General features: G+C 34.0%; 1 protein-coding gene across 1 annotated transcript in view; it reads left to right on the forward strand.

The window, feature by feature from the left end:
• Window positions 1–16,803, forward strand: part of DMD (dystrophin) — a 2,174,064-nt gene that overhangs the window by 1,423,761 nt on the left and 733,500 nt on the right. The window contains exon 55 of the mRNA XM_031660704.1: window positions 13,684–13,693. Within this exon, the coding sequence (XP_031516564.1) occupies window positions 13,684–13,693 (10 nt within the window). The remainder of the gene's footprint in view (window positions 1–13,683; window positions 13,694–16,803) is intronic.

A 16,803-nucleotide genomic window follows, 5' to 3' on the forward strand; every position in this document is an offset into this window, starting at 1 on the left:
CATGACATATTAAAAATATAATAAAAATAAATTATGGTTTTGATTTTCCATACATATTTTACATATCAGTATTGACACACAGCAAAGGACCTGAATAGATATTTCTCTAAAGCAAACATACAAATGGCTAACAAGCATATGAAAAAAAAATGATGATCCTCCCTAATCAGCAGGGAAATGCAAACCAAAGCCACAATAAGATATCATCTTATACCTGTTAGAATGACTATTATCAAAAAGACAAAAGATAAGTGTTGGCAAGGATGTGGAGAAAAGAAAACCCTTGTACAATGTTGATGGGAATGTAAATTAGTATAATTATTGTGGAAAACAGTATGGAAGATCCACAAAACATTAAAAATAGAACTACCATATGATTTAGCAATCTTATCTCTAGGCATATATCCAAAAGAATTGAAATCAGTATTTTTAAGAGATATCTGCCCTCTCATGTTTACTGCAGCACTGTTTGCAATAGCCAATATATGGAATCAACCTGAATGTCCATCAATAAATGAATGGTTAAAGAAATTGTGGCATATAAACACAATGGAATTCTATTCAGCCTTAGGAAAGAAATAAATCCTGTCATTTGCAACAACATGAATTGAACTGGAAGACATGATGTCAAGTGAAATAAGCTAGGCACGGAAAGGCAAATACTGCATGATTTCACTTACATGTGAAATCTTAAAAAGTCAAACTTAGAGAAACAGAGAAAAATGGTGGTTACTAGATCCTAGGGGGTGGGGTGATTGGGGAGATATTGATGAAAAGATACACAATTTCAGTTAGACAGGAGGAATAAATCCTAGTGATCTATTGTAACTCATGGTGACTACTGTTAGTAACAATAACGTATATGTGGAAATTACTAAAAGTAGATTTTAAGTGTTCTTACCACAAACAATAAGTATGTAAGGTAATGAATATGTTCTATAGCTTGATTTAGTCATTCCACAATGTTTATTTCACAATATCGCATTTATATCGTGACAATAATACAATGTTTATTTGTCAATCTTTTAGAAAATTAAAAAATTTACACATAGATTTTCATATTTGTGAATGTGAATGAAATATATGCACACTTTATTAACCTTTAGAGGAGTATTACAAATTATACATGACATGATTTTAATTTAATTTTTAATATTTTTGGTCCTTTTTCAAAGTTACCACACAGATAGAATATTATTTTATATGTTTTATACATTAAATAGAAATAAATAATAAGTAGTACTGGTTGGGTGGCTATTCCTCTGAAATATTAGCCATGATAAAATTACTATTATAACTTAGGTTTATAACATATTTCAGGTACTTTATGATGGATTTTACTTATATTCACTTTCTTATTCTACCCGTGATCCTATGAAGTACATAACATTTTCTAAAATTATCAAGTGAGGATATTAAGGATCAACGATATAAATAATATTCATAAGGTTACTAGTAAGTAACAAAGATGGCACTAAATATCCAGGTTTTACTGACTTCATATTCTACTCTTTCCTTCCCTCTTCCCTCTCAAAACTTACTTTCCGGTATCTTTCAAAAGTGATATCATTTGATAAATGCATCTATTTAAACTTATGCTTTTCAAAAGTTATTTGCGTGAGTACAATCTATACCCTTAATACTTATCATTAAAGCAATATACATTTAGAAGTCAACTTCAATAAGAAATAATATAAATGAAATGCATGCAAGTAAACATATTTCGAAAATGAATACTAATATGAATATTTTGAAAATTAAAACATTACTGTTTGACATTTGTTAATTTTATAGGGACTATAAGAAGAGTTAGATTGCTTATCAAATGCATTTTTGGGTTATGTTTAATCCAAAATCATGTTTAAATGATCATAATTGTGATAAGCATCTTCTCTATTTTGGCAGGCTTGTTATTTTATAATAGAAGCATAGATAACATAAGTTGTTATAAAGATTAAAAATAGTAATAGAGAATTTCCAATTCAAATAAGTAACAATTTACATGATATTTTAGCATTATTTTCAAAAAATTTAATGTAAATGTTGAATTTGGAAACTTTTGTACTTAAAAATATGATAACTTGATTAAATTTTAACCTAATTTTAAAATCCTGTCTCATACAATTCCTAACTAAATACCAGATGAATGAAATGTTACATGTAAAAAATTGAACTGTAAAAGTAATGAAAATATGGGAGGCTATTCTTATAATTTTAATTAAAAGCCATAAAGTAATGATTTATATTCATAGCAGTATAAAATTTCTTTACATAAAAAATCAACTAAGCAAAAGAAAAAGGCAAAAATGATTCATCTTTTTGACAAACGCTCTTGAAATAAAAACAGTCTCACAAACCCATAGAAAAAAAGACAAATACTCAATTAAAAAGGATAATGAGGAATAGACCATTTATGAAAGAACTATAACTGACCCATGTATAGGCCTATTAAAATTGTTTAACTTCACTAGGAAAATTCAAATAGGGAGGTGTAATATTGCACCTATTGATTTAACAAAGATTTAAAACACTATCTTGCACTGCAATACAATAGTCTCATATAACAGAAATTGTGTGGTGAATTAGGTTTTCTCATTACTGATAGCAAGCAAATAAATTGAAATATCTCTGGGAGTGGGGTTGGGTGTGGATGAGGCAGGTTTTTGTAGTTCATATCTAAAGTCTAAAACATTTTATTGCACTTAGGCCAGAGATTTTACTTTTAAAATTTCAAACAAAATTTCTGCAACGAATATATATTTCTTTTAAAAAAGAAAATCACTATTTTAAATACAGGTACACGTGTGCTTCTATAGAAATAGGTATATGTATGTAGTACCTAAAATGTGCCAAGCATATATATCTATCAACAACATCTAATAACAACTCCATAATACAGGTAGTGTTATCGTTCCCATTGTATGCATGCGACTTGTACAAGGTCAGATAGCTGTTAAATGATAACCAAGCTAGGATTTGAACCCAAGAAGTTAGGCTTTGAAGCCCATCCTGTTAACCACTATACTATTTTACCTCTCATTCCCTTTAGCTATATGACTTTGAGAAAATATACTATATGCGTGCAGTAGAAAGTTTGCTTTTTGTTTACAGCATTTCTCAAAATAAATTCCTTTAGGTACTGATTGGACCTTACTACAATTTCTTCATAACTTTGAAAGTAAGTGGGATGATAGAACCCTATTTTCCTTGCCACTATCAAATTCAGTTTTCAAAATTGCCATTCATTGATTCTCTTGCTTAAAATTGTATGACTGATTTCCAATAGCCTCCAACTTCTTTAGCCTGCCTTTATTAAAAAAAAACAGAGCACTTCTTTTGGTCTGTTCCTCTGACATTGCGTACTCTGCCATTAAAATGTCTTCTTTTCCCTCAATAAAATATCTCTCTTCCTTATCGACACGTATAAAATTCTTCCCAGTCTTTCACATTTTTGTAATAAAAGTGCCACCTCCTCAGAGAAAATTGTCTAATCCCTCTGGAAGGAAATAATGATTCTATCTAATAAACTCTACCATTTATTACCTGGGCTACTTCATTAGACAGTCAGTTATTACTTTTTTCTTTATTTTACTATTCTCTTCCAACTTATGTCTTCTTTCTTGTCTCTCCCCAAAAGCTAGAATACTCACACATACACACAGCCACAATTGAATTTTACATCTTTATATACCATTAGTAACTTTTCTTACGTGATATAGCATTTGTTAAATGAACAATCATACAAAACAATCAATCATTTGCTAATAAAACAGAAAAGAGAAGGTAAATCTCTTGAAAACGCTTATGTTCTTATACACGACATTTCTAACTCTGTTTCTCATTTTAGTCTATGTGTGAATATCCAAGTTCATTAGCACAGTCAGAACAGGTGTTACTTGGCAGCTGGGCTAGTGAAATTTGATTTGAGGAACACAGAGTAGAAGAGGGTAGAATCTGGTCAGTCAAGAGGACTAAGGAATAAAATTCTTGGTATGTTTTCTGTCAGTGACCTTGATGTCATGGATTCTGGGGCTGGAGACAGGACTAGGTATTAATTAATTGCAGCATTCGTGGTAATATCCGTGGAATTAATTCAATGAATATTTACCTAGTAGCTATTTTGTTACAACTGCTGCCCTATATTGCTTCTGTAGTTGATTGCAGTTGACCATTGTATGGCTATATATAAGTCTCTAATGTCAATATCCCTCTACGTTGAAAATAGCTAAATAACAGCACACTCTGAATGCATTTTAAGCAAATACTCTCTTGCCCACAACCAAAAAAACCTCCCCCAAATTAGTAATACCAATTAAATAATTCATGTAAACCATTATCTTCTTTTGGATAAAATGCATGTAGTATGAAATATTTGGAGAGTTCATTTTTGCCTCACTCGTATTTTACCAACAATACATTAAAGTCACTGGAGAACCAGACTTAGCAAAGATATATTCCCACGCACAATACTCGATTATTTTTACAACTGGTCTCATGGTAAAATATCCCTCACTAGGAGGTCGTTTCTTTTCTCTCCCTCTGGAAATTTAATAAAATAATAATGAATATATGACTGAAAAATACATTGTGGTTACATGCCACCAGATATTTTAAAACTATAAATCCATATACAATGTAAAAGTGACTAATTACAAATCATTTTTATGACAGTTAGCCCCCAGTGGCATAGCTTTTAGAATATTACTTTAAAAGTAAGTGGATTTCCTTTTCAAAGTATGTGGATTTTACTTACGATGTTTATAGATCTATATTTCCTACATTGTTTTCACTTTTAAGTATATAATAACAGTGAAGTCCCCTGTATCAAATCACAGTGTATGTTAGTTTTATTGCATAACCACTTCATTACCACATGTGGATTTTGTTATTTTTCTTAAGACCTCAAACATAATACATTATGGGGTAAATGAACATTTCTAGCAAGATTTCAAAGTCAGTAAAATTTGATATACAATAAATAGGTTTGCAGTCCTTGGAGAACTCTGCCCTTATTACTACACTAAAATCATATTGACTTTTCAATAAACTTTGGTGTTCATGAGCAGCATTCTTATTCATTAATTTATTTGTTTGCAGTATAAGCAACTAACTCCATGGTCAGAGAATATTTAATAATATACATGAGTACATGGATAATATTTTTTGACTGTTCACCTTGATCTAAACCTACCCTAAAATTAGGTAACAAGCCCTTTAATGGCTCCTGGAGGCATTAGACAAACAGGTGAATAGGTGACATTGATTTGCTCAAACCTCAATAGTTCTCATTTATCTTCTAAAATGGATTTTATAGACAAATGGACACATAGAAGTGAATAGGTGACACTGATTTGCTCAAACCTCAATAGTTCTCATTAATCTTCTAAAATGGGTTTTATAGGGATTTATACCCATCTAACTATCCACCTACTCACACACTCTTCACTACATAATGTGATTTTGGTCACATACTGTTTAAACCCTGAGAACAATAAAATTCAAAGAAGTTAAAATGTAATTTAATCTCTCTCTGTCTCTCATACACACACACACACACACACACACACACAGGTCACAGAATATGTTGTTACAAATTAACCCCGTATTTTTCTCCCTCTCTCCCTCCCAGCCGTACTCTAAACAAAGGCTCTACAAAGTACCACTAAACAAGGGCTACTTTATTCTCACACTCTCCCATCAGAAATCTTTGATCTTGTTCGCTTGAAGGACCTTAGCAGCAGCCTGGCTGATATAGAAAAATGTCCCTTGGATTTGAAGGAGATATCATTTTTAATATTTTTGTTTGTTTTGTTCATTTGTTTGATAAAAACTCAAGGAAAACTAAGTCATGATCTATACAATTTTACCCAAGCAACAAGAACCATAACAAATAACAATACCTTGATATTTATTTAGGCCCTGAGGTGTCTGTTAAAATTTGGTTTCTTAATAGAATTTAAAAAAAAAAAACACTCTTCTTCTTTTTACTTTTATATAAATCACTGTACTCCAGAATACAGACTTCAGGGGGAGAAAAAAGGGAAAACTATACCACATGATCACGTATCCTCAAATTCAGAAGTTTCATTTGAGAAACAATTTAGCTGGGGATAGTGGGATAGTGGTGCATGCCTATAATCCTAGCACTCTGGGAGGCCGAGGAAGGAGGATTGCTTGAGCCCAGGAGTTGGAGACCAGCCTGGACGGCAACATAGTGAGACTGTCTTAAAAAAAAAAAAAAAAAAAAAAAAAAAAAAGAAGAAGAAGAAGAAGAAGAAGAAAGAAAGAAAAAAGAAAAACAATTTATCGAAATATAACTTTAAATTTAAATTTATTAAACTTAAATACAATTTAAATATCAGTTCCTTAGTTGCACTTACCACATCTCCAATGCTCAAAACCCACATGTATTAGACAGGGCAGAGAAAGACCATACTCATTACAAAAATGTTATCTTGAACAGTGTTACAAGCCATACTACACTATTTGCTTATGCATCTAAAAAACTTGCCAATCTTCATGGTTTTTTAAAAGCATAGCATTTTAGAAAATAACTAATCAGTGGTGTTCAAATATATATACCAATTTGACAGTTTTGATAATATGACCATGAATTGCTGCTTTTAATTTCAATATTTTCTGTCTAGAAAGCTTGTTTTTCTCTAAAACTCATTCTCTAAAAAACAAAACAAAACACAAAAAGAAAACCACCACACTGAAAAGAAATCCTATTCCTTTGCCTTCGTCTGAATGGAATCATTATATTGTCATGTTTAAACATATAAATATTAAAAAATATTTTCTATCAAATGGCATGACCTGCATAACTCACATTTATCTTTTCTATGTGTAATATTCATATTGTTGCAATTTGATGCACTATTGTTATTTATACTATGAAGCAAATGCATATTGCTTATCCACTCAATGAAACATGGCTAACAAAGAAGAAATCAATGTCCCTGGGACTTTTAATCTTACTGACAAGTAAAATAATAATATCATATAGAATTGCTACTCCTGGAAATGGTGATGCTTAGGAAGGCTTTGAACACAACATTGGGAAGAGTTGGCATTGGCATATGTTAACTTGTAGCTTTACTAGTTGTGCAACAGTATGAGGAAAGTGAACACGAGTCAAAGATGGGTTGATCTCTTCCTGCTAGCCAGAAGAGAAGAGAGCAAAGAAAAAAAGAGAATATGGCTATCAATTTGAAAAAGAAAAATACTTGATTTCTTTGGAAACAATAAAAAAATCAGGGCAAAAGTCAGGTGTCAAAATAGTTCTATATTCTGCCAAGATTGTTGCCATAACCCCATTTCAACAGGAGACTTGGGCAGAGGGCAGCAAACTGTGGCTTATTGATCACATTCAGCCACCACGTCTTTGTACAGTTGGAGAACTAAGAATTAACACTTTAAGAAATTGAAAATAGTTAATAAGTGGGTGATACATGAATATTATATGAAATTCAACTTTGTGTCCCCAAATAAAGTGTCATGGGACACAGCCATGCCCATTATGTGTTGTTATGTATTATGGCTGCTTTTGATATATAATAGCGGTGTTGAGTAGTCGTGGCAGAAACCTATTGGCCTGCAAAGCCTAAAATATTTACCATCTGGACCTTTATAGAAAGTTTGCTGACCTCTGCTCTAGGTGTTCAGGGAGTTGTGGCCCAACCTCCAGTCCATCTAAGTCTTGGCCCAGCCTGTATTTCAGAGCTGCTTTAACGGGTGAGTTGTTGAGGGCAGTACAGGGCTTCAATATGAGAAATAAACAGACTTTTAAATGTAGTATCCATTAATTTACCCATATTGGAAAATGGACAAGACAGCACCCTTCAGTGGAAATTTTTAAAAATCCACAACCCTCCTGGCCTGTTTTTGAGGCACTTTGTAGCCAGTATGTACAAATGTCTGATTTAGCTGGGCCATCCATCTGGGACCAGCTAGCTGAAGCTTGCAATCGCAGTTAGCTGAAATTTGAAACTTGAATATTTCAAGTGGTAGACGTTTAGCAATAACGAATTATCTACCTCATTATTTTATATCTTTTTAATTTGCATTCCAAGAAGTTGTGCATTTCCAAAAACAGTGAAAGAAAATAAAACTAAAATTTAAAAAATGGAAAGGTATGTCAACATAAAAGCCAGAAAAAAATAAATTTTAAAAATACTGTTATTATACCCTGTAAATTACATGTAGCCCTGATGGGCATAGAACTTCACTGGTTAATATGGTAGCCACTAACCATATGTAGCTATTGAGCACCCAGAATGTGCCTATTTGGAATAGATGTATGCTGTAAAATACATATTGGATTCCAAAGGCATAGTACTGAAAAAAAAAAAAAAGAATACAAAATATTTTAATTCATTCAGGCATCACTTAATGACAGAAATATATTCTAAGAAATGTGTCGTTAGGTGATTTTATCCTTATGCAAACATCATGGTGTAGTACCTACATAAACCTAGGTGGTATAGCCTACTACACACCTAGGCTATATGGTATAGCCTAATGCTCCTGGGCTGCAAACTTGTGCAGCATGTGATTGTACTGAATACTACAGGAAATTCTAACATAGTGGCAAGTACTCGTGTATCTAAACATACCTAAACATAGAAAAGGGTATGGTAAATCGACTGTATTATAATCCTATTAGATCACCAATGTATATATAGTTTATCATGGATCAAAACGTCATTACACATGGCATGACTATATTTTTATACCGATTGCAATGTCAAAATGATACAATTTTAGATACACTGGGTTAAATAAAACATAACCAAATAAATTTCACCTGTTTATTTTTACTATTTTAATATGGCCATTAAGATTAAAATAACATATGTGGCTCACACTATGCTCTGTAATAATGCAATAGCAGCATTTATTCTATAGTAGGAATAGCAGAAAAATATTACATGAAAGATCATCCATATATGTCAAGTCACGTGACTTTTAGTGTATCTTCTAAGTTGATTATTTTTATAAAAGAGGTAAAGAGGTTTTCTTACTAACATCAAACTTTCTTGCCCCCACTAAACAAATGCTGAAGAAATATTTTAAGCAAGCGTTATGAAGGAGCATCAAATATTAGCTTATCTTGAACAAGCTGTCCCCAGTGTGTTTCCTAGGCTTACTGAAATGAAGCAGCCTTATGTATGTTAATCCCATGTGGTTAATTTGTGACCTCCATGTTTAATTGATCTCTCATACTAGGGCCTCTAGCAACTGTCCTCCAACCAGGTTGTGCATGAAACCAGAACCCTACAAGTTTGTTTGAAGCACACTGCTTGCCCACCATTTTTGGCCCCCAGGCTGCATACCACACAACCCTATTTTTTCATTAACTTCTGGTCTGAGGGAGAAGGTACTGAAAAAAGGAACAGCTGTACATGAATAATGTTACTGTCACACACAAAAACGGGAAAGGGAGGGAGGGAAAAGATGTGGCCTCCATTCTCAGGTCTCACACGAGTTTGCCTGGTGGTAGTTTCCCTTGCAGGAGGGATAAGCAGGGTAATCAAGCGGACAAAAGAGAGGGGCATGTGGCAAAAAAGGGAAGTGAGAGTTGGGGGATTGCACCAGTGCTGCATGCAGGGGAGGGGACAGTAACTAACAGAGGACTGGAAGTCAGGCAACCTGACTTCTAATACTACCTCTGCCACTACTTGTAGAATCCTGAGTATCCTTGGAACTGAAAAATGCAGACATTTGATTAGATTAACTCTGAGGTCACTTCTAACTTGACTGTTCCATAAGCATTTTGTCTCTGGCAGGGAATAGAGGAGTATACACAGCCCTGAACATGTCACTGAGTTTAAAGGAGACAAAGACTGTGTCTGCCTGACACCTGGATGCCTGTGAACACAAAAGATGTTCTCTGAGGGTTTATTGGGAGCCTGTGACACAGGCCTAAAATGTGGAAAATCCCGTGACAACAGGATACCCTGTCACCCTAAGCAGATGTAAGCTTCATTTTCTTCACAGCAAGATAATGAGCAATATAATAGAGCCTAACAAAGCAATTTTGGATAAGGGCTTAACACAATCAACTGCTATGGTGTTCCAGCCATTTATTTACAGGATTAAAACGTCTTTCCTCCAAAGCCTGGATTCCTGCCAGATAACCTGTGTAATGGAACTAGTGTAATGACCTACACCAAATGGCTAACAATTCTGTCCAGCCCAAGGGCTTTGCTAGTGGGGTTCATCTCTTGGCTCTGGCTAAGTATGCAGCTACATTCCTGATGATGTGGCAACATTTTAGGCTCTCGTTTCCAAGAGAGAACTGAGACACAGCTATTCTCAGGCCTTGGGAACCCCCACCTAGAGAAACAAGTTAGGAAAATGCAGAGGACCTTATGTCCCGGTGGAAATCCACAGAAGTTTTGGGGCATCTTTATAACGTTTGTCAATGAAAGGGAAAGGGACATTCCTTTGAAAGGCAAACACACAAGTTGCTGTGTTCCCAACTTATGCCTCCAAGGCTGTGTGAGTAGGAGATTCTTCTAAAGTCTACACATCGCTGTCCATTAGAGCATCTCTATTAGACAGACATTTTAATTTTTTCATTGTGATGACACTTTTTAAACAATAGATACTGTGACTTTGTAATGTTTGTACGAACTGAAGCTGGAATTAAAACTACACATTTGAAGCCCTGGTCTTTTTCATCACTTTTATATAAATTACTGAGAGTTCCAGATTGCAATTCATCTATATATTTTTACAGGTGAAGCATGAATTTAAAAAATTGTAAAGGCTGGTTTCACCCATTTAAAAAACTGTTGAATTGGTTAGTTGGTTAATGGTTAAAAGAAAAATTATTTAGTGCCCTTTATATGCCAGGCAGTATGCTAGGCAAATTATCCCTCCCTTCCGTGAGCACTTATTCTGGAAGAAAAAAAATGTATTTAAACACAGAATTCAATTACCAAGTGATGAATACTCTAATAAAGACAGACACAATACACTACAAAGGCATGGAGTCTGGAGGGCCTCTGTCTCCTGGAGAAAGAATGGAGAGACAGGAGGCAGGAGAGAAGGATGATTTCACAGAGAATATCTCATTTGAATTTTGTGTTGATTAATGGTTAAACTATCAAAAGCTATTCTGGGCAGCCCATTAAAAGGTACTCTGTTGGCTCAAGCTTGACAGTGTGTGAGGAAGAAGAAAGCGATCTTATTACCAGGGTTGCCTTATAAAATACAGGTTACCATTACATTTGCATTTTGTATAAGCAATTAATACTTTTCAGTGTTTTTTTTTTTTGTAGTATTTGGGACATAGGCTTAGAATTCTGGATGTTTCATATTTTTATTTGCTAATTCTTGGGATCCTAGTTATGACTGGAATGTGGAAGAAAACAATAGCAGCTGAATACGATTTGAAGGGTTTTGTGTGCCATGACATGGAGTTTTGAACTTATTCTATAGGGATAAACACTTTTGAAAAGAGTTTATACAAAGTTGACTTTAGAAGGATTAGAGTGAAAGGGGGACTGGAAACTATTAAGTAGCCAAGCCCCAGTAAATGGCACGAACAGAGCTCATTCTGCTTTCCAAATATCTAATCTGCAGTAGATACTCAGTGGCTGGAATCACCCCTGACATGGCTGACATGTGACAGTTATTTCATTTGCACAGTGCCAATATCTCTATGCTTAGGAGATTCTCTAAAGCAGGGCATAATTTTCATTGGATTTCCCCTTTCCTGTTTCACTAACCCTATTCTTTTTTATTTATTTATTTATTTATTTAATTTATTATTATTATACTTTAAGTTCTAGGGTACATGTGCATAATGTGCAGGTTTGTTACATATGTATACTTGTGCCATGTTGCTGTGCTGCACCCATCAACTCGTCAGCACCCATCAACTTGTCCTTTACATCAGGTATAACTCCCAATGCAATCCCTCCCCCCTCCCACCTCCCCATGATAGGCCCCGGTGTGTGATGTTCCCCTTCCCGAGTCCAAGTGATCTCATTGTTCAGTTCCCACCTATGAGTGAGAACATGCGGTGTTTGGTTTTCTGTTCTTGTGATAGTTTGCTAAGAATGATGGTTTCCAGCTGCATCCATGTCCCTACAAAGGACACAAACTCATCCTTTTTTATGGCTGCATAGTATTCCATGGTGTATATGTGCCACATTTTCTTAATCCAGTCTGTCACTGATGGACATTTGGGTTGATTCCAAGTCTTTGCTATTGTGAATAGTGCCGCAATAAACATACGTGTGCATGTGTCTGTATAGCAGCATGATTCAGGAAACAACAGGTGCTGGAGAGGATGTGGAGAAATAGGAACACTTTTACACTGTTGGTGGGATTGTAAACTAGTTCAACCATTATGGAAAACAGTATGGCAATTCCTCAAGGATCTAGAACTAGATGTACCATATGACCCAGCCATCCCATTACTGGGTATATACCTATTCTTTAACTCTTACATTTGAGGATGAACTTCTCTGCTTCCAATATCTTGTCTTACATTCTGTTCTTGAGTGTATTTAAACTAACACTTTATCCTTTTCCATTTCTTCCAAAAAGTAAAGATAAAAGGTCCTTGATTTATTTGCAAGCTACTTCTTTTCCTGATAAAGTTTGGGTGATCCCCAGCATCAGGGTTTAGTATGACTAAAAGAAAAATATTTATTAGTTTTTGCACAAGATAACTTGAATGATCTTAAATTTTACAGTTCATATGTGAAAGAAACTTGGTAGGATCTTCCTAAATTGGACAATAAATTGTAATAATTTATGTGACATCACCAATAATAAGTTGAAAATGTAAAAGAAACTTTTCTAAACTATCAATTATAGAAGTCAAATTTTAATTAACAATGCTGGAGGAAAGAGTAAATTATCTTTTGATTCTCTCGCATGAAGAGGTGCTAAAAGAGGATGCATCCAGAAAGATAGGAAAAAGTATTTCAGACACAGTATATTCTAGTATTGCAGAGACAGTTTATTATTAAGAAAACATTCTGCTTATTTTTTCAGTTTTACGATGTATGTAGTATCTGTCATCTTTTAAAAAATGTATAATTTGGTATTTCCTTTCTTTATATAATCATGTTCATACCTAATTTTATATTTGTCCTGTTGTATTCTTTGACTTAAAGAAAACTGCCAAATTAGAATGTGCTTCAAGTTTCACAAAACCAGATATATCTCTGCTTATTCTTTTACCTTTATTGAGTATAGAAAACCATTTCATTCAGTATCCTAAAATAACTAATTTGGTATAGGCATTGCAAAATGAATGTTTTTCTTTTCTTTTACTTTGAAGACTCCATTATTTCTCACAGATGCAAAAACAAAAAAAAAGACAAAAATAAAATATGATTTTATCTGATTTATAACTGGTACATTAAAAGTAGTTCAGTTTTTGATTTAAAATGTAAAAATAATTAGCCAAATTTCTGATAGAACCACATTTTAAAATTTCTTTTCTTGAGGAATGATGGTTTGAGTAATTCCTTAGGGTTTTATCCTTTACCTGCTGCCATTAAATTGTCACAATTAATCATCATGCAACAGGTTGTAACATGTAAAGTGACAATTTAGAGGCTGATACAGAAGAATAGAGAATAACAGGGGTTTAATTTTTATGCATCATTTCTTCAGGAAAACACATCATGAGGGGAAATAGCTTTGAATAAGTTCAGTGAAGGTTGCCATTTAGTTAATTAACTTAACCATTTTCATTAGCAGACTCAATATTGACTTTAGAATACTGTCTGCTTAATTTCTTTCAAACAATGAATATGTATGAAACACTGTCAAAGGTAAAGTGAAAACGAAGACAATATAGGTAAAACGTAAGAATTATTAAAATATATCAGAAAAGTTTGTGGAATACATTTATAAACTTATATTCAATTGCAGTGCTCTCCTCCAAACTTTTAAGATATGACCTTGGCATAGGCATATTATTTCAGCTGCTTAGCACAGGATTTGTAATAATCTCAATTTCATAAGAAAATGCATTTCTAAATTGGTTGGAGAAGGCTAAAACAATGCATAAATCCAATACACTGAATATAATTTTCTGCTTCAACTGACAATCTAGTCTTTTGAAAAACAGGCTTTTTTTTTTTTTTTTTTTTTTTTTAACTGTTTTTGGCCGTATTCATTTTCTGTGTCTTCATATTAGAATAAACTAAGTCAGCAGGTGCCAATTGATTTTTGGAGGGAGGAATCTCATTTGTAAGACTGAAAAAAAGTGAAGTCCATCATAACCAATTGATGAACAAATATGTGTGAAAATTGAAGAAAGTAATAACATAAAAACAAAGGGTAAATATCAATATAATTATTTAATATGACTGATTTTCAAACCTGAATTTGTTGTCTCTAGGAGTTGGAAGGTGGGAAGGCCAGCAAAATTATTTTTTATTAATTTAAAATATGACGGTAAATATTCCATACAGCAAGTATTTATTTTCTTAACCATAATAGTCTTAACTAGAGCACACAGAAGAATCAATTTGGTAGGAGTTTTTGTTTTATTTTGTTTTAATATGTATATCCAAGCTCCATACCAAGGAATCTAATTCCATAAGTTTATAATGGAGTCATGATAGCTCAGCCTAATTTTTATAATTTGGAAACAGATGCTTAGATCCCAGTGGTACAAACATCCCTGCTAGAGTCCAAAAAAACTGCAGTGCCTATTAGTAGTAAGAAAATGAGACTGCTTTCTTTTTAACATTTTGTTCTCATTCTCAATCTACATTTACCTCAGATTTACTAAGTCTAAAACTCAAGTCAAGTGTAGTGTAGTAAAACAGGTAAGTTAAGAGTTGGAAGGACTCGGTGTAACAGTGTGCTTTATGACTTAGGTGCTTTTGGATTTTAGTTTTAGGGGGTAACCACTTTCAGCCCATTTCTTCTTTTGTAGAACAGAGTTAATTGTCACAGTATCTATATTTCCTAGTTCCTCTTCCTGTTCTCCATGTGTAATTTACTCCACAGTCTTCTTTTATTTGGCATCATTGATATGGTTTGGCTGTGTCTCCACCCAAATCTCACGTTGAATTCCCATGTGTTATGGGAGGGACCCAGTGGGAGGTAATTGAATCATGGGAGCAGGTCTTTCCTGTGCTGTTCTAGTGATTGTGAATAAGTCTCATGAGATCTGATGGTTTTGAAAAGCAGAGTTTCCCTCCAAAAGCTCTCTCTTTGACTGCTACCATTCACGTAAGATGTGCCTTGTTCCTCCTTGCCTTCTGCCATGATTGTGAGGCCTCCCCAGCCAAGCGGAACTGTAAGTCCATTAAACCTCTTTCTTTTGTAAATTGCCCAGTCTCGGGTATGTCTTTATCAGCAGTGTGAAAATGGACTAATAAAGTAATTTGGTACCAGTAGAGTGGGGCACTGCTGAAAAGATATCCGAAAATGTGGAAGCGACTTTGGAAATGTTTAACATGCAGAGTCTGGTACAGTTTGGAGGGCTCAGAAGAAAGGAAAATGTGGGACAGTTTGGAACTTCCTAACCTCTTACTTCCAGCCTGGCCTTTCACATTCCCAGAGCAAGAAGTTTGTCCAAGTCCTTATTAACTGGGCCACTGGAAAAAAAAAAATACATCTCAAACCAGTTTGTAGACCAGTCTCTACCTGCTATAATTCAACCCCTGCGTTGCCATCAGACTGAGTCTTCTAAAACAAAACTTAATTCTTAAAAATCAGTCCCTCCCCTGTGAGTGGATTATCAGTATTTGTTGTATGTGCATGTAGGGAAAGGTTACACTACCCATGCTCCTCTAGAGATTCTGATATATTCTCCTATGGAGACAAACAAGGCAGAGCCAAAGCCTTCCTTTATGAACCATTTACTGGGGGAAAATAGTGTATTGAATCACTTTACTCCCTCATATGGACTAATGCTAGAAGCAGTTGAATCCACTGTCTTTAATGGGACAGAATTGTGCTCAAGGATCATTAACGACAACCACTGCCCTTACTCAGAGATAAGGATTTGAGCTCCCTTGGCATGGTGGCTAAAGGTTTTCAAACTCTTGCCCAAACATACCTTTTCAATTTCAAACACAATCACCGTACTCTATTCAGGAGTAATCCTACCATAATATTTTGTTTACAGTCTCTCAACCTATAATAATCTTTCCTCTTCTCTTGAGTACTGCAAATTCTACTTCAGAATAGAACAATGTCTACATGAGGGCCTTCTTTATCACTGTGGTCCAAGGCCATTTTGCTTCTGCTATAGTTTTTTGAGAAAATAATTGTTTGTCCTTGGGCAACTCCTGTATTAACCATTCTTTGTTGCAATTTCAACTTTCCACATAATTACCTTCCAAGCTATATTACAAGGCAAAGGAAGGATTATGAAGGGTTTATGATTACTCTCTCTTCCACTTCACTGCAATTTCTATTTTTTATTTAAAAACATTCTATTCCTTTATTATTTTGTAGTCTATAAGAATCATACAAAATGTTATTAATATGATACTATATTTTGGATATGCCCTCTATTATATTACTAACATTCACATAAATGTAAACATTTTTATTTCCATGATCCTAGTGATTTTTACTTTTTCTAATTTATTTATTTTTAAATTAACACATAAAATTGTATATATTTATTGTGTACAACATAATGTTTTGAAATATGCATACACTGTGGAATGGCTAAATTGAGATAATTAACATATGCATTACCTCCCATTCTTATCATTTTTTATGGCGAGAATGTTTAAAATGTATTCTCTTGGCCACTTGCAAGAATACAATACATTGCTATTAACTATAGTAATCTCT

This window comes from Papio anubis, chromosome X (genome assembly GCF_008728515.1).
Source record: "Papio anubis isolate 15944 chromosome X, Panubis1.0, whole genome shotgun sequence".
In the NCBI taxonomy this organism is placed as follows: domain Eukaryota; kingdom Metazoa; phylum Chordata; class Mammalia; order Primates; family Cercopithecidae; genus Papio; species Papio anubis.